Genomic DNA, 19,822 nt, shown 5'->3' on the forward strand with positions numbered 1-19,822 from the left:
AGAGAAAGAAAGAAATCATTTATTCGGCAAAAACATAAAATCAAAACATTAAATAACTTAAAGGTAAAGTATAAAGGAGTATCGAATATAGATCGAATACAATATGTCAACCAAAATGGCGACCAGCTCAGCATGGTGCCATGGTATCGAGCCAAGGAGCTGATTTTCAACTGGAACCAAGTAAAAAAGTAGGTAAGGTGTCAAAATAAACAAGTTAATATATACGGAAACAGAAACAAACAACAGCAAACATTAGGACTAGATAGGAGACTAATGTACAAGTGTAGTGAAATAATGTTAATTTGATGGAAGGTATATACATAGGATATTATTTGTGGAATTAAACATAAACTGACTGAGGAAAAAATGAAAAAAAAGGATAATAAAGATAAATTACATGGAAGCTATGGAAAAAATATATAAATTATAAATATAATTAAACTAAAAATAATTCAATGTATCAATTGCCCTCAATTTGTCGCAATAAAGTGAACTCTTTGATGCGTTTACGGAATATTGTAACAGATGACAGATGACATTATAGGTAGTAAGGAAAGAATATGCCAATAACAATGGCGACGAAACCCTATTCGTCTGGCTCCTAGCCACTTGAGTTCATTTTAATGAAACCAACAACGACTGTAACATCAAAAATATATAGCAGTAATTATGATTCATTATATGGTAGCACCGATGAAAACAACAAATGATTGTCTATGGAACATTTGATTTGTTGTGACGTTGACAGACTGACATAATATCAACAAATAAAAACGCCCGCGAAAATAAAATAGGTATTCATTCTCACATCACATTATATCCTTATTTTCTAAGAGATAACAATGAAATTTCGAGCAGTAATGATAGATGCTGGACCTATGCGTGAATTTACAAGTAAAAATACTGTTTATATTTTAATTTATATTCCATAACCTTCATGTTACATAGGTACAAGATTAATGATTATTTAAAAAATTTTAGATATAGTTACAACAATATCGAAGCTATCAAAAGAATGCGTCTTACGTGTGGCTAGTGACCAACTGTACTTCATTGTGAGCGATGAAACCAATGGACCTGGCCCTCCTGTTTTGTGGTGTGAGGTTCCACAGGCTATGTTCTTCTCGGAGTACCAAATGATTGGGCTGGATGACGACCATAAAGATATTTATTTGGGATTCAGTTCAGGTGAATGATCAATTTAAATCGATTTTTATGTGGAGAGTTTATTTATTTTTAGGAAAATCAAAGGTTTCTACATAACACATACCAACTGGTCTTTGCTAATAATGACAAAAGTAGCTTAATTTTATGAATTTAATTTTTTATACGACGTGTATAAAAATGGAGAAGAAAAAGTAGGAAAAACATTCCTCTGACGGACTCTGACGCTCAATGGAAGGAAGGAACTGGGTAATGCTCCGATGAGATGATGATAATGAACAACTTTGGGTTTCTGTCCCACAGAAATTGTATATTATTTTGTTTCCATCTTAGTATATCAACTTGGTGAAACAAATTAGTGAAGACCAATAGGATGTCCACATTAATAGTACAGTACAGTATAGCATTAATAGTAGTTTGAATTCTGTCTTTGCATCATCACACCTCTCCAGCATGTATTTGTTTCTGTTTGTAATGAATAAACTCATGCTGATTTTGATGAAATTTGCCACAGTGATACACAAAACCTTAAGGAATGACATTGGGTACCTTTTTATTATGGTTTTACCTGAGCGAAGCCAGGGTGGGCCGCTAATATATTTTTTGTTTTCAGCAAATCTAGCGAGATCACTGGTTGTGTTGAAAACTGCAAAGTCTTTGAAAATGAAGTTGACTAAGAAGCAGTGTCCTTGTCTCACATTGGAAATTGAAACAGTTTGTAACATACATTTTATTTCCATTTTGATAATTATTCCATATCATGAACTTTTGTGGAAGCCAATCTCATACAAAATAGTGACAGTCGTAAAAGTCCTGTCATAGCCTTTTGGTGACTTGAATAAAATCTGACTCCAGCATTAGCTATCATATATTGATACCTCCTACTAGAGTGAAAAAAAATATAAAGACACAAATTATAAAAATTTGCACCAAGTGTAGTTGAATTGTCTAGATGTATATAAAATTGTAGATAATTTTTATAAATGAGAAAAATATATTTTACATTGCATATAACACTTCCTTGGGTAAACCTAAAGAAACTTCATAGAGTATAATATTCGTAAGCTGGCATAGTCGATTCATTCAACTGAAGCATCGAAAAACATATTAACCTATCTTCGGATGGTAGTGATTAATGTTTAATACAAAAAGATAATTTTATATAATTTCAGCTATCGTCAACATCCCAACAAACCAGACAGGTCACCCACGACATCCCAGTCGCAGTAATACCCAGAAAGATGTGGTCTGACTTCCATGAGCCCAATGTCCCAGATCCTGATGTGAGTAGTTGCTGGTTAATAGGACTACTTGGGATATATAATCTTAGGACTTTGAAAGTAATTGAAGAATTGGGTGAATTGGACCAAAATTGGGAGGACCAACCAATAGTTTTCTTAATCATTATATTTACTAGAGGCATGTCTAGGCTTTGCTCAGGTTAAACTGTAATCATCAATATATATAAAAATCTTGCGTCACTGATTGACTGATTGACAGACAACGCACAGCCGAAACTACTGGGCGTAGAAAGCTGAAATTTGGTGTGTAGGTTCCTAGGACAGTGTAGGGGAGCACTAAGAAGGGATTTCCTGAAATTTACACGGGAAACGGACAGTCTTTACTCACGTACGAAGATGTGAGCAAAAGCTAGTAAATTATAAATCTTAACCTTCTTCAGGAATCGCGCTATCCATTGGTGAAAACGACATGAAAATCTACGCGCCAGAACAAACACCAATCTGGTTGTAGTCCTCCCAATTTTTGACCTACACCTTACACCTAAACTCTCAAGGATCACACAATATTATCCCAACTAATATTATAAATGCGACAGTAAGTATGTTAACACTTCTCGCATTATCTACTGGACCTATTGTTATGAAATTTGGTGCACGGGTAGGAAATAACCTGGAATAACACATAGGCTACTTTTTATCGCGAAATTCCCATTGGAGCGAAGCCCCGGGGCGCAGCTACACATAAAAATCCGTTGATAGTTTTTGTTGTATCGCGTTCATATAACCAGATATGACAGACATATTTTTATTATACTCGTATGTAATGATTGTAATATTTTTAATTTTCAGGTATCAATAGAACTGCCACCACTAAAGCAACTCCGTACAACAGTGGACCGGATGAAAACTATGGCACCAGAAGTAGTGATCCGAGCTTCAGCTGAGGGTAGACTGACTCTGCAGATCAAGACGGACATGGCTAAAGTGTCTACACGGTTTAAAGATTTGAGAGTGGATGCCTTTGCAGGTCAGTTCATAGAATAAGAGAGAATTGGAAATGCTATTTTGTTGCTTATCTTGCCAAGACTTTGTGTCCCTTAGTCGCCTCTTACGACATCCACTGGAGGTTATGAGGTTGTATTTCTCTTGCCAAGACTTTGTGTCCCTTAGTCGCCTCGTACGACATCCACGAGAGGATACGAGGTTGCCTATCTTGCCAAGACTGTGTCCCTTAGTCGCCTTGTACGACATTCACGGGAGGATATGGAATGGTCCTATTCGGATCATTCTCACTTGTTCCATGGAACTATTTGCCGGTGGAACTAGTGAGATTGATCCTCCTGTTCTAGGGCGGAACCACACCACATTGAACATACCAGAATTTTACTCTATTGCAGGCCCAATTGAACATTCTGATTCGGAAACTGAGACCCAAATCAATGAAGACATATCCAGAGTATGTTATTGTCGTGTCGATGCCAAAAAGCTGTCAATGTTTCTAAGCGCGGACCAGATATCACACAAAAGAACTGTGTGTAGTGTAGTGCATAGGAAATTGGTGATTTTGTGTTTGCACACTGAAGAGAATGTTAAATTGCAGTGTTTTATTACTGGCATTGTGTATTAACTTTACCCTGGTTCTACCATTATAGACGACAAAGATTGTGCGCATTAAAAATAGAAACCTAATAAAATTGTTGCAGTTTGTATGTAACATTTATATTATTATTATATTAGTTGCGCCCCGGGGCTTCGCTCCCGTGGGAATTTCGGGATGAAAATACCCTGTGCTATTCCAGGTTATATTCCACCACCAGTGTATCAAATTTCATAGATTTTGTGTGAAAGAGTAACAAACATACACACATACATTCTCGCAACTGTCGCATTTATAATATTTATAAGAAAAGTGTTTTGTGATAAATGCGTGGCATGTTATTTTTTAATTAATAATAATAAACAAATATTTCATAAATAAAACTTGTTGGATTTCAAAATATCTTTTATTTGTAATGAAATTAAATTTTAATTTAATAATTTACAATAACATTAATCCTTCAATGTCACTTTTTTAATTAACATTATGTAAAAAATTGAAATGGTAATTAAAATTGAACAAAAACGATTTTCATAAACAACTTTCAAACTGCAATTAATTCACGTTTGATTATTTTTTTATTAAAAAAATGAGCAAAGATTACAAATGACTTTTTGAAAAAAGAAAAGTAACTAGTATTGACATGCAATTTGAAGAAAATTAATTGGTATATAACAACCATGGAATTAGCAGGTACTAACAGTACTTACTAAATCCATGATAACAGCTTTGTTCAGAATGTCAAGTTCAACCATATTTAATATGCCTCATTTTGTGCTAGCGGGTATTTGATTTAAAAAAAGTAGAAATATAAAACATTTTAAACCATAATAACGAAAGATTTACCAAATATAATTCTGGCTGGGCATATATAGATTAAACTATCATCTCCATACAACTTCAATGGGATGGAAAACACAGTTTATCGGTGTCGTCGAGAAATGTCAGATTCTTAATGATATGATTTCCACATATTTACACATTTGGCGTTTAAATCTTGTCATTTTCAGAATCTTACATTTACTAATAAGACTAAAGTGACACGCCCCATTGTTCAGTCGCGCTCCGTTGCGACGACGGAGCACGTTGTGGCTCTGTTGTTTTCTATAGCTTGTGACACAGATGTGCGACGAGGCGCAACTGAGCATTGTGGCATGGCTCTTACTACTTTATAAAACAACTAGCTCTTGCCCGCCACTTCGCCCGCGTGAATTTATTTGCGAAAGCGGAACAGTCGATTTTCATACAAACTTCCACCCCCCATTATAGTAATTTGGGGGGTTGATTTTTGGAAAAAGGAGCCTATGTTTGATCGGGGGTCCGTAACTACATGCATACCAAATTTCATCAAAATTGGTCCAGCGGTTTAGACGTGAAAGCGGAACAAACAGACACATAGACAAACTTTCGCATTTATAATATTAGTTTGGATTATACGTCCGTTGGAAACTCCTTCAATTTCAGTGCAGATTTAAAGACTGGTGCACACCAAACACATTTTTGTTTGGAATTTGTACTGGTTGCGTAAACGTCTATATTCATTTATAGTGGTGTAAGGGTAGGTGGGTGATGACTATAATAAGACTTGTAAGACAAAACAGAGTTACATGGAACAGACGTTACAATTCCATAAAAAACGCGGTGACGCACCCGCCTTTGCAAAATAAAAAAATAATTTTTGAAATATTTTTAATTATAAGTGAGCTGGAAAGACCTCTCGTTGTCGCGTCGCAGAGTGTCGTGCGTTGCCTTGAGCTGGTCGAGCTTGTTGGAGATGTGTGCGATGGAGTTGTCCACCCACTGCATTGACGACATATGGGCGTTGAGGATGCGACCTATTTGGACAATCTGAAAGAAGACATACATTTTCACCTCTCATGTTCGTTAAGTTATTATGATAGGATTGACGACCTCGGTGGCGCAGTGGTAAAGTGCTTGCCTCTGAACCGTAAGGTCCCGGGTTCGATCCCCGGTCGGGTCATGATGGAAAATTATTTTTTTCTGATCGGCCCGGGTCTTGGATGTTTATCTATATATGTATATGTTATAAAATATAGTTCGTTGAGTTAGTATCCCATAACAGAAATCTCGAACTTTGGGGCTAGCTCAATTTGTGTGATTTGTCCTAATATATTTATATTTATTATTATTATAGTATGTACGCTACGTATGTATTTACTTACGTATACGTATGTATTTGTTGGACAAATTAAAAAACCCCCGACTTTCAATATTCATTTCGCTACGACTTTTGAACGGCTGAACCGATTTTTATGAAACATGGCTAAGAACACGCGGGATAAAATTATCTATGACACAAAAAAAAAAAACTAAACGAAAATCGGTTCATGCGTTTGGGAGCTACGACACTCCTGAGGGTGTTGTCGGAAAGGGTTGATAGCCCATTTCTGAAGTACTGGTCATCCTTACATGTCCAAAACAACAACCTGCATTTTAATTTTTACTAACATAGTTGTTTAAATCTCTTACTAATATAATATGGACTTGTATATTGTGCATAGTCTGAAATAAATATTTTCATTTCATAAACTTATAACACCCCTCTTTTTGTGTCGGGGGTTAAAAATCAAATCATTTATTCACAAATAAGGCCTTCACAGGCACTTTTTCACGTCATATTCCAAATTAAATTATATTTACCTAAGATACAAACTACTAGAAAAAATACTCAAAAACAACAAAAAACTCTAAAAAATAAATTCATAGTGAGGTGCTATTTATGATTCAACCGGGAAAGTAGGAGTGCTTCATAAAGGAGATTGCATGTGTGATCTTTTAGTTCTTTTAAAACTTTTAGACTCAGAGTTCCAAAAAATCCTTTAAAATGGATTAAATCGAACACAAAAGTGGAAAAAGATCCATTAATGCATATTCGCGTTAGCTTAAAGTAATGAAAAGTGTAAAACAAGTTACTTTAGACCTTATCCCTGAGTGACATAAGGTACTTTTTTACTCTATTTCGAAGCGAAGTGACATATAAACACACTCACCGGGTCATTACTGTCCTGACTTCTGTTCGTCTCATTCAAATGCTCTATAACTTCTTTCAGGTCTTCAGACATCTGTCGCAGCTGCGTATCAAGATTCTCCGCTAACGAATACCTGTATAACATTTTTTATTCAATGAGAGAATTTAATTGTAAACCAAATCAAATCATTCAGAAATCAGACCTTCTCAGGCACTTTCGCGTCAAATTTTATATTAAACAATAATTTATTTATATATATCCAGACCTATTTATATATTTTGACGACCTCGGTGGCGCAGTGGTAAAGTTCTTGCCACTGAACCGAGAGGTCCCGGGTTCGATCCCCGGTCGGGTCATGATGGAAAATGATATTTTTCTGATTGGCCCGGGTCTTGGATGTTTATCTATATATGTATATGTTATAAAAATATAGTATCGTTGAGTTAGTATCCTATAACACAAGTCTCGAACTTACTTTGGGGCTAGCTCAATCTGTGTGATTTGTCCTAATATATTTATTTATTTATTTATTATATTTATTTATCACAAGCTACAAACTACTGGCATTTCGGAACGACCACTGCTGAGAAGAAATGCCGAAAGAAACAAATTTTAACAGTGTTGGACTGAATCATACGAGAAGGGCTTACCATTATTGTTTCTTACAAGTATTTATAGAGCTAAAACTTGACACAAAATACTAAGAAAAATATATAGACGAGATGGACGAGTAGTGATTTTCGCACTTATTACTTTTGATCGATTTATTCACAAGTTTCTCAGGTTTCCTTTAATTTGAACAGCCATATAATTTAAGAGTTTTGATCCTTAAAGTGAACATTTTGTTTTAGCACGGATTAGTTGTTCTAAAAATAAAAAACCTAACTTGTATGGATCAGCTGATTTTTTATCGCGATATCGTGCACTGAGCATACAGATAAAAAGATGTTAATCCATATTAAATTATAAAGCGAAAAGATCTGTATTTTTATTTAATAAACTCAAAATCTACTAGACCGATTTTGATGAAATTTGACACAGAGATAGACGAAATCTTCAGGAGTAACATGGCTACTTTTTTATCATTGTTTTACCCGAATGAAGCCGGGGCTGGCTGCTAGTGATTATATAAAAAAGTCAGTCTGTATGTGCAGTACATACATGTGTTCCCGCTCGGCGTCGCGTGCGCAGTCGCCGGCGGCCGGCAGCAGCGCGTGCAGCGGCGCCAGCAGCTCCTCCAGCTCGCGTTGCTGCGCTAGGACAAACTCCAGCTCGTGCTCGAGGCTCTCCTGCTCGTTCTTCACCGTCTGCACGGCGTCGTTCAGCTCCACTATCTGCAAATAAATCATTATATATGTATATCGACATACAGGTTATTGGTCTTTAAAACTCTTGGCTCTGTGTACACCGTGAGAGACTAATAGTATTTGAAACGTACGATCGAGTCAGCCGTAAATTAAGTTCGAGACTTGTATTATGGGATACTAGCTGGGCCTCGGGGCTTCGCTTTCGTGGGAATTCCGGGTTACATGGATAACACTGCAGCTAGTCCTAATATTATAAATGCGAAAACATCTTCACGCATTATCTACTGGACCGATTATTATGAAATTTGGTACACGGGTAAAAAATAACCTGAAATAACATATAGGGTACTTTGTATCCCGAAATTCCCACGGGAGCACGGGAGTAAATAAATAAGTGAACTCTGGCGCGGGCTGTCATTAGTGTTTACAAAATTTAATTTTTACCATACACAGTAATCAATTTAATTACCCTATTTTATAAATAAGTACAGTACTGCTACAATGTTAATTATATAAATGTTTAATAAAATGAAAGATTATTTATTTAAAAAAAAAGTCGTACACTAATGAAACGCTACACGTCGCGTTCAAACTGTAACGCAGCTACGCTTTGTTTGGAATCTCTTTCAACGTATTCCGCATGCGCTGGCACGTTTGGATCTACTGTTATAAATTTTAAAATTCTAAATCCGCTCGAACACTTTGACGCGTAAACATTACGATCAAGCTAGCGAGGCAAGAGGGTGGCCGTGATAAATTTATAAACATTAAATAAATAATAAGAACAGACCCGATAGGGGTAAATGCTGCATTTATTGTGAATATATATAATGTATCACCTAATCTCTATTTTAGATTTTTAATTTATATTTAATTGTTCTAGGTCTTGCCTTAAGTTTTATAATAAACTTACTTTACTACTGTCTATTTACTATCCAACCCACGATAAAACCCCGACAAAACGCTCGTGAAATTCACCCATAAATACCTTTTCACCGTTGGCTATGAGCAGTCTGTCCCAAGCGTTGATCTGTGTAGCTTGGTTTATGAAAGTTTTCTCCTGTTCCTCCAGCTCTAGCGTCCACTTGTTTATATTCTCCTCCAACTGGGCGAAGGTGATTGACGTAATCTGAGCAGGGGGCGCTGCTGTCGTGCTGAAAAGAGTTTGAACAGTGCAAATACCAAAATCTAAATACGTTATTCGGCAAATTTTCACTTTAAATAAAAATTATAGCGTGCAGGCTCCGACCCTGGATATCAATACATCCGCGGGGAACCTGCGTCACTTGTTCGCATTTTTGTATGTAGCGTAACGTTAAAAAATAATTTTTTTCATAACATACTAATATACATCACAGGAAATGAACAAAATGTTAATATTACAAAGGTACATTAAATAAAAAATTATTATATATTACATATTGATGACTATTACAAGGTAACAGATTAATATAATTTAATGCATGAAAACAATTTATATCTTATAGAATTCAAATTAATTATACTCATATACATAAATAAAACTAAATACATTGCGTTATAATAATAAAATTAATGAATAGCTGTAAAATTATAATTTAAAATATATTTCTTGTATACAAATTTGTGATAGAATAAAGGCTATTTTTATTAATTTTCTTATTTTATTACAAGGATCATCATATCGTGTGTGGTATCTGGTGTTAGATTTAATTCATGTCGCCTAAAGGCATCTGATGTGACTTTACGACTACCTACCTCGCCATCCAGTGGCTGGCAGTCGTATACAGACTAGTGATACTAGTGTAGTGCAACTGTGGGTAGTACAACAGCTGGTAGTACAACTGCGGGTAGTACAACAGCTGGTAGTACAACTGCGGGTAGTACAACAGCTGGTAGTACAACTGCGGGTAGTACCACAGCTGGTAGTACAACTGCGGGTAGTACAACAGCTGGTAGCTCAACTGCGGGTAGTATAACAGCTGGTAGTACAACTGCGTGTAGTATAACAGCTGTTAGTACAACTGCGTGTAGTATAACAGCTGGTAGTACAACTGCGGATAGTACAAAAGCTGGTACTACTTACGTGGTGGCCGTGGTGAGGGTGGGCATAGCCGCGGAAGTCGCTTTCCCGAGAGCTGTTATACCGCTCGGGGCTGTGATGGATGCTGAAACGTGACAATAATAAGACTTAAAACATCTAAAATCAACTCGTTGTTCCCCGAGGTCGTTGTTCGTTGAGACATGATCATTTTGTATACCGCAACACATACACGTCAATTGTATGTGCACTTAAATATTGTACTTGTGTTGTTGTTTGATGTATTTTATTTACATTTGTAATATTGTTAAACTTTATTCTATTTCATTAAATTTTTATGTAATTGTAAGCTGTATATATATGTGTTTTTATGTATTTGTAATTCTCTTTCTGCAAAATAAATAATGTTTTTAATCAATCTATCTCACTAAAAATGAAACCCTAAATAATCCTATTCACATATGAATTGAAACGTACTTCGATTTTAGTTAAAGTTAGGTGTATGCAAGCTACTTTTAGAACAGTTCAAATAGATTACTTTTTACCTCGAAAAAGAAGCTGAAATGGCGCCAATTAAAAAACAGACAAACAATTCAAACTTAGATTGATTACATTTTCATCTGAACATTTTAATACAATCATAAACATTACATAAACGAATCGATTTTTTTCGTTGCAGACTAAAGTGAAACAAATTATTCTTATTATTTAAATCTAACTTGGGCGAAGTCGCGGGCAAACGCTAGTATGTAACTAAAAGCCACTATTTCGGCAATTAGCAATACTATTAAGCTCAATTTGACAATAATTTGTATATTAAACATGATAATGTTGTAGACTAGAAATTTATGTCATTTCAGATTTTGATAAGTGTACCATGTCAAAAATGTGTCAATTTTTTTTTTCAGAATATTGACTAATTAGTGACATAGGCTACGTTTTGCCGCGAGATTAGCCTCTCTTCATAGTCGTATTTCCTCATGGCGTATGGTCGTGGTCAATAAGTGGAAGACACACAACTTTCTTGGCACGAATGGAGTGGTTTGCCTACTACTATTAAGAGATTCCTTCTCCATTACACACAAAAGTTAATAATCAACCAGAGTGCAGGTTTCCTCACGACGTTTTCCTTCACCGGAAGCAGGTAGTGGTACTGGTGGTTTATGAAAACTACTATACATGAATATATACTATAATGAAAGATTGGTATTCAAACTCATGTGGACACGAGTAGGATGTCTGTTCCGCTTTCACGGCTAAACCGCTGGACCGATTTTAATGATATTTGGTATGCATCTATATGCATACCAAATATCATTAAACTATTTTAACTAAACTAAAACTAACTAAACTATTTAAAGACTCCCTTTAAAACTTAGGGTAGATTTTTTCAAAAATCAACTTCCAATTGTCTATAATAGTAGTAACGCTTTCGCAGAATAACTCACGCGGGCGAACCCGCTGGCAAAAGCTAGTATACTAATATAACTTTACTCACCAGCAGTAGATGCCGCTGTGGTCGCTGTCAGTTTAGTTCCAAAACCGAGTCCACCCGAGCTTGTAGTTCCAAAACCGAGTCCGGAGCCCAAACTTGATTGAGTCGTTGCAAAACTAAGTCCAGTCGATGCTGGTGCAGACGTTGCAGGCAAACTAAGCCCAGTCGTTGTGGCACTAAAACTTGGTGCTGTAGTACCACTAGTACCGAAACCGAGTCCACTCGAAGTAGTCGTTCCGAATGATTGATTTCCAAAACCAGCGGACGTTGTTGTTGTTCCAAAACTGACTGGTGTTGAAGTTGTTCCGAAGCCGAACGATGGAGTTGAACTTCCAAGAGCAGTAGCCGTTGTTCCGATATTCGTTCCAGATGTTCCAATACTCGTTCCAGTTGTACCAAGACTGGTTCCGGTTATTCCGAGACTCGATGTGGTTCCAATCGTTCCTAGGCTAGTTCCAAGCGTGCTTCCAGTAGTTCCTAGGGTGATTCCAGTAGTTCCTAGGGTGCTTCCAGTGGTTCCTAGGGTACTTCCAGTGGTTCCAAGACTAGTTCCCGTTATGCCGAGGCCAGTGGTACCAGTGGTCCCTAAGCCAGTGGTGCCAAAACTTGGTTGTGTTGACGGTTGAGATGTGGGTTGACTCGGGAGGGAAAATGATGATGTTGTGGCACCAAATAACGGAGCTGAAATTTTTTTATAAATACACATAAATTAATATATTTTTTAAAATCCACTTTTATAATATCTGTACATACATTAAACTACAATTAATTAAAAAAACAAATTATACCAAACTTATATGCCTCATGACTAAGGGTGCTACTGTGCTGGTCTCAATAGGGAGATTCTAGTATCTGCTTTTCGTGTGAGATCAGGTCATGTTCCAGTTAACAAGTTTTATTTTCTTACTAAAAAAGCCCATTCGGATGCATGTAATGTGTGCAATAAAACTGAAGATTTGCTTCATGTTTTGTTGGAATGTGATCAGTACTCAAGCTTAAGAAATAAACTCCTGCGTGATCTCTGTTTGGGCGATGGTGAGATTAACATTACGTTGAACAAACCGTTGTCTCGGGAGGCCAGATGTATTAGTATATACATTCTGGAGAGGGGTGATGACGCAAAGACAGACATAATAGCAAATAAAATGGAATTTCCCCATGAGGCTGGCATAGTCGCACCAAGCAACTGAAGCCTCGACACAAAATAGATTTAAAAAAAAAATGACTAAGGGTCATTGCGTGGAATGAAACACACACAACTACTTTCTTGGCACTATTAATACAGAGGATTGTATTGTCCATTTCACACACAAGTTGATACTCAACCAAAGTGCTCTCACGATGTTCTCCTTCACCGGAAGCAAGTGGTGGTCGATGAAAACTACTATACATGAGTTAGATTGGTATACAAACTAACTTGTGTCACACAAGTAGGATTCGAACCTGGATACTTTCAGTTTACAGGTGAGTCTTAACTTTTACACCACCACCGCTTAATGTGATCTTCGCTGAGCTGTACAAATTGGCAAAACTCCTTAGGAGTCTTTGCTTTAAGCATAATTAAAATAACTATATATATATGTATTTAGAGTTAGTTATTATAATAGTCTATAAAAGCAGTTTTGGTATTTTTAATAAAATAAATAATGCTGCCAACCTTTTGGACATGTTATCCGTGGGCAATTTGATTTTAATTTTGTTTTATATTTTCGTTTATTCTGAATTTAAATTTAATTAAAATTGTAATTTATTGAAATTTTTCTGGAACCGAGCAGGAATTGAACCCAGGTCCTTGTCCATCCGGAAGTGCTCTTAACCACTGAACTATAGAGACAATGCCAGTTCGGCCGAATCATTCAGAATTATATCACACAAATGTTTAAAGTTAAATAAAAATTATGATAAAAAAGGTGCAATGCTCTAATAAATAATGATATAATGCCATAAAGGCTGGCAGCATTGCAAGAGAAACAGATAGAAGCATTACCCGCACTAGTGGTACTCGTAGTAGTACCAAAGCCCGGTGGCGCGGTGCCACCGAAACTGAACGAAGGCTTCGGAGCTGCAAATGACGTTGCCGTTTGCGGGGCCGACTGGCAATCGAGAACATGAATATTAAGTAATTATTGTACATATTTATAGTCGTATTCCTCATGGCTGAGGGCCGTGGTTTACGTGGACTGAAACACACACAACAACTTTCTTGGCATTATTAATGGAGTGGTTTGCCATTGCTTTCACAATTCCACACGCAAAGTTAATAATCAACCAATGTGCAGATTTCCTCACGATGTTTACCTTTACCGGAAGCAAGTGGTGGTTAATGAAAACTACTATACATGAGTAGGATTCGAACCTTTCGATCCACAGGCGGGCGTCTTAACCATCACATCACCACCGCTTCATTGTACATAGCACCGCTTTAATGTACATAGTTTCCTATATATTAAACGACAGGTATTAAACGCATACATACCTTTTTTATTTCCCAGACGTTTCGACCGTTATAAGGGCCTGTGGTCGCTGGGAGATTCAAAGGTATGTGCGCGTTTAATACATGTTGTAATTATGAAACAAGAAAGTTTAAAAGCAGTCATAGTTTCCTGTTTTTAAGTTTTACATTCATGTTACTAGCTTAGCTGCGCCCTGGGGATTCGCTCCCGTGGAAATTTCGGGATAAAAAGTACCCATGTGTTCTTCTTCCAGGTTATATTGTACCCGTGTACGAAATTTCACAACAATCCGTCAAGTAGATTTTGAGTGAAAGAGTAACAAACATACACACATACATCGTCACAAACTTTCGCATTTATGATCTTAGTAGGATTAAGTTGTGTACAATAAATGGTCTTCCGCGAATATCGTGTAATTTAAAATAAAATACAATAAAACACAGTAGGTACAAAAATTAAGAAATTACAATTAAATATTAATATTAAATAAATACCTACATAGAATTCTATTATTACAAATGTCAGATATTATTACAATTTTTATTGTTCGATACATACAGACTCTCAAATATTTAATTAGCAAGCGGTGAAATAAGCTCTTATGAGTAAATACTAAAGCTGATAATTAAGAAACACTTACAACTGTAGACTGCGGCAATGCTGAAAACCCAGAAGTGGGAGTGGAGAAGCTCGGAGCCTTGCCGAATGAGAACGAACCTGAGCCGAACGAATTGTTCGCCGCTAAAAAAATAATAATTAATCTCGGTTAATTTATTAATTGGCCTTACTTTAGTCACAATGTAATAAAGAGTCTTCTTGTACAATTATTTAAATCTACTTATTTAAAAATAATACTTTTCCAGTAGACCAGTGAGAGAAGTGATTAATTTTTAAAATTTTCTTCAAAATATACTTTAAGATTACATTATCATTATGGAGATGCGCGGCAATTCAATATAATATTTATATTCAATATAATATAGACCATTGAGCAAGGTATGGTGGTGGCGTGTAAGTAAACATTTTGACGAAGCATACTGCGGACTGCGGATTCTTCTTTTATATATTTTGACCACATAAAATAAATTGTTTTAAAAGCTATCTTTAAGATTACAAAATCATTCGTTGTTTGAGGAAATCTTTCCTATAAAATCCTGACATTCTCTCCAACCGGATTTGCAAAATCCAACCGGAATCCTGAGAAGTGTTCAAAAATCCCGAAATTTTGATATACGGAAATCCTATGTAAGAGGAATAATAAAATATTACAAAAGCCTTTATTTCTATCAATGCATTTCCTAAAGTCATTAGAGTTTCACTTTGTCATATCTAATACAATATTAGACAAAGAAAAATAAATGTAAAAGTACGAGGAATATGTTGGTAAAAATATTACCTTGAGTGGTTGCGGCCGGCTGTTGCGGTGGCGTGGCGGCGCCACCGAAAGAAACGTTTTGTGGTGCATTCTTACGACAAACAAAAACAACAATTAATTATAACATAAAATTAGGTATAAAAAGATATAAAGTTATTAAAAAATAGATTTTGGGTTTAAAGATAATTATTTTTCTCATAAAGAATTACATAATTCACTTGGTATGAGAACTACAACTAAGTGTCCTATATGTACAATTTTATATAACACGCGCATTTTGGGGGGTTTAACACCATTTTAACACCATACATAGGTTACAAATTGATGTTGTTTTGACAAATAAAAATAAGAAAAATACCTGTGTATTTAGCTGAAAGCTTGGTTTGCCTACGGTTTGATTAGGAGGCGATTGGAAGCCACTAAAATTGAGTGGCTTGTTTGCCCCGAAAACTCCAGTAGCTGTAGACGATGGTGGAGCAACTGTGAATTTGAAAGATTTGCAAAAAAATTAGTACATACAAATTGTTAAGGCCCTTTCTAACTGCACACTAGCGCCACCGTCACATTCTCAACAATTTCAGATTTCTTACGAAAAATACAATATGATATTGATTTATTTGTGCCACACACCACCACCGCTTCGACCACACCAGATAAAGAATTTTATTAGAAAGTGTATAAAAGCCCATTGTGTCAATGTTTCTTATTGTTTAATTTGTTTAAAATATACAGATGCTCTCATGGCCTATTCATCTGTGAGGGCTATGTTTTTGTAAGTAAATGTTATGTTTTGTCGTCGCTCTCGCTTTTGTTCTCTCTCTCGTCGCTCAACGGTGACAGCTGAAAATCAGCGTTGCTCCTTCCGAGCAACATGTGCTGCGGTGTAACCTATTTGTGTTTCTTTGGCACACATATGTATGTACTTTTAGATATAAGTTAGTTTTATAGTCTGTTTTATGTTGTATAATGTGTGTGTGTAACAGTTGAATAAAGAAATGTTTTATCTATCTTATGCCGGCTGTTTGCCAAATTATGGCGCTGTCGACGTGCATTGCATGTTTTTCCTTGAAGTAAATAAAAGCGCTCATATAAACTGCGCAATGTATTCTCATTCTCGTCGGCTGAGTTTTTTGATGGTGTGACTATAGAATTGATTAAGATTACTATGGAATCAAAGAAATTGAAAACTCTGTTTACTATCGTGTTATTTCTATACCATATACATTGTTATTCAACTGTAAGTTAATATTTTTCGCTATAGCATCTGTTTTGTCAATAATCATCAAAACAAATAAAATAAAAACCCCGCAAATGCACATTCATCAAATAAAACAAAAATAAAAATCATGACTCTGTGATTGAAACTGTCAACTTTGAGATGAGCAAAAGAAATACTCACTTTTTTTTCTATTATCCAACATGTACCTTTTCATTATTTTTTTATTTTATCACATTATAACAACACATAATTTATTTTAAAACTAAAATCATAGAAAAAGAAGCTGTTACAAACAAATCTGCAGCTCAAAGTCACGAATTTGATATAATTAAAAAATATAAGTACCCACAAATTTCAAACATTACTTAATGTTCATTCTACACATATAAAAATGAGAATTATAATACCCTTCTGTTATGTCAATTATAGAATACCCTACTTGCTATCTGCTTTACTATAATTATATTATATTTTTTTATATGTTTTGTGACAAGTAGGTGATGTGTTGAAGAGTTACTAAGTTGCTAACAAAATTCTAAATTGTTTTACATAAAGTTACTTTAAGATTATTACTGTAAAAAGTTAATGCATGTCAGTTTTCAGAAGAATCAGTGTTAGGAATGAACGCTTCTAATTTATCATTAATATGTTAAATTAATTTCAATATTTTTTGTTAATAATTTCTCAGCACTTTTTATCATCAAACTTGTGTACTGTCATGCAGTTGTCTTTTTTAGTTTTGTTAGTCTTTAAATGCCTTTGATTTTAGTTTTAATAACACACTGTACGGGTGGTTCTCAGTGTTTCAACCACCTTTGACGCATTTCACAAATTTTCAAAGTTAAATTAGTTTTACTGTACGATTTTGAAATTATTAATCTGTACTGTGGTAAAGTAAAATTATGAATAATTGATTTTGGATATAATTCCTCCCTCAAGAAAATTCATGAACAGACAGTGCGGCCGCAAAAGTCTAGACTCTGAGAACCATCTGTAAAAGAAAGAAATACTGTAACAAGATATTTACATAGTGATGATGTTGACGATGGGGCAGCAGTAGTGGTCTTTGCACCACCAAATGCAAAGCTCCCAAATGCCGGTGCACTTGTAGTCTGACTTGTGAAGTTAAAAGCTGGCTTGTTATCTGTAGATGAAATATTTGAAAAATAAATATTTCATATGTATTTCAGATTAGATATCACGTTATGTATGACATCAACTTTATTATATATATCATTATGTGTCAATTCAAGGTACTTATAAGTGCAAAAACAACAATAAACATTGTAGCAATAAATCCCTTACAACATTTCTACAAATATCTAGGTCTTCTAAGTTACCTGTTGTAGCTGCTGCACCAGTTCCACCAAACAGTGGTTTATTATCACCACCTCCAAAGGAAAAGCCTGAAAAGTATCTATTGTTAAATTTTGAGGTTACATTATAAACTTCAATGTTATTTTTTTAAATGCAATGTAACATTAATGTTTCCCGAAAATCAGATTAATACGATGATAAAGACGGATAGTAATAGAAATAAATACAAAAAATACCTGTGGAAACAGTGTTAGAGCCAAATGTACTACCACCAGCAGTTGTGGTCGCAGATCCAAAGCTAAAACTCATGGTGTCCTGAAAAACTACAATTACTATTACTCAAAAAATAAGTAGGGTTATAAATAACGATTAAGATTACGTTATTTATTTCTATATATTAAGTAATTTTTGTGCAAAACGTTGCATCAACAAACGGCGTACTATCAACAAAATGCCGCCATTGTCTGTCAAACAAATTGAACAAAACTCGAACTTAATCAAATGTCATTCCAACCATCAATGTCAAATCGGTGACAATATTTTTCTTTTAAAGGAAGTAAAGTGTGTATATGTGATGTGCCACTGAGAAATTCTCTGTTCTCGGTTTCCTCTCTTATGAATTTCCGCAGATTTCCAAGAGAAACTCTCACCGGATATTTCAGGGGAATTATCTGAAGATTATGTGACTGTTTCCGTGCATTATCTAAAATTTTCAAAAACATCACATACGTTACGTAGTAATATGGAGAGTGGTTAATTCCCAATAAATCGTATCTCGTACACATTACCTAGTAGCCTACAGTGGCGGCAATAGACCACATGTAACGTCGGCGACACAAAGTTGCGAGGCCTCTTTAATTTCCCAATAAAAAAAAGCGAAGTACAACAACTGAGTACCTACAACCAACAAGATTTAATATATCAAACCCCCTAATTTGCATTAATTTTACACCTATAGAAATTCTACGAAAGCGTCGTCGTACGTTACCTAACACCTACCATTTATTCAGCGGGTTTAAATAGCCGAAATCTAGGTCTGGCGGCTCGCCAGACTGTGTAGCGGTTGTTGCAAATCATCCATAGTGCCTATTATATGTAAACGGCGATGAAACGACGTGTAAACAAGGCAGATTGTAAGAGTGGAGGATTTATCGTGCGATTTGGTGAATTGCTTGATTGGTTGGTTGATTTAAATGTGACGTTCCATGAAAAGAAGGGCAGGCACTGACCTCCATATTATGTATACACTTGTATATAATATGGAGGTTAGTGGGGTAGGGCAGTCGATAAGTACGGTGTATTAGCGCATGTAAAATAAATACGAGCAATTGAAACGTCATTATAAGCTACCTCATCCAGAAGGTTCAAGACGTCACATATACCTAACATCAGGTGGAACTATTTATAATGGAATTAGGTACCTACTGGGAATAATGGGATTTGTGTTCTTGATGTTAAAAAATAATAATATAGAACCTATGATACCGGTAGGGCAAGGTGAGACCACGATTAACAAGGTCTTGGATTTCATAGAGTGTCTTTCTTTATTGTCTAACGAAATTCATCAAATCATGCATTGTCATGAAGACAAGAAAATTTCAACTCTGTTCTGTGTGTTAACTTACAAAATTTTATTATAAAAAC

General features: G+C 35.5%; 2 protein-coding genes across 3 annotated transcripts; one reads left to right on the plus strand and one right to left on the minus strand.

The window, feature by feature from the left end:
* The first annotated feature begins 727 nt into the window (after positions 1-727).
* On the plus strand, positions 728-4,402 carry Hus1-like. The gene is made up of 6 exons (XM_053764171.1): positions 728-894; positions 982-1,188; positions 1,778-1,878; positions 2,337-2,447; positions 3,255-3,432; positions 3,803-4,402. The coding sequence occupies exons 1-6, from the start codon at positions 843-845 to the stop codon at positions 4,030-4,032; spliced, it is 879 nt and encodes a 292-aa protein (XP_053620146.1). The 5' UTR covers positions 728-842; the 3' UTR covers positions 4,033-4,402.
* On the minus strand, positions 4,395-18,639 carry Nup62 (Nucleoporin 62kD). Of its 2 annotated transcripts, XM_053764168.1 has the most exons (13): positions 18,415-18,639; positions 18,202-18,267; positions 17,889-18,005; positions 16,001-16,122; positions 15,664-15,733; positions 14,908-15,008; positions 13,802-13,907; positions 11,818-12,495; positions 10,365-10,446; positions 9,288-9,453; positions 8,154-8,326; positions 7,014-7,125; positions 4,395-5,850 (listed from the first exon to the last, which is right to left on the minus strand). In XM_053764168.1, the coding sequence occupies exons 1-13, from the start codon at positions 18,485-18,487 to the stop codon at positions 5,692-5,694; spliced, it is 2,025 nt and encodes a 674-aa protein (XP_053620143.1). In that variant the 5' UTR covers positions 18,488-18,639; the 3' UTR covers positions 4,395-5,691. The 2 variants fall into 2 exon arrangements, with proteins under 2 accessions (XP_053620143.1, XP_053620144.1); XM_053764169.1 differs by lacking the exons at positions 17,889-18,005; positions 18,202-18,267; positions 18,415-18,639 and adding an exon at positions 17,042-17,199.
* Between the last annotated feature and the right edge of the window lie 1,183 nt (positions 18,640-19,822).

This window comes from Plodia interpunctella, chromosome 25, assembly GCF_027563975.2.
Source record: "Plodia interpunctella isolate USDA-ARS_2022_Savannah chromosome 25, ilPloInte3.2, whole genome shotgun sequence".
NCBI classification, from domain to species: domain Eukaryota; kingdom Metazoa; phylum Arthropoda; class Insecta; order Lepidoptera; family Pyralidae; genus Plodia; species Plodia interpunctella.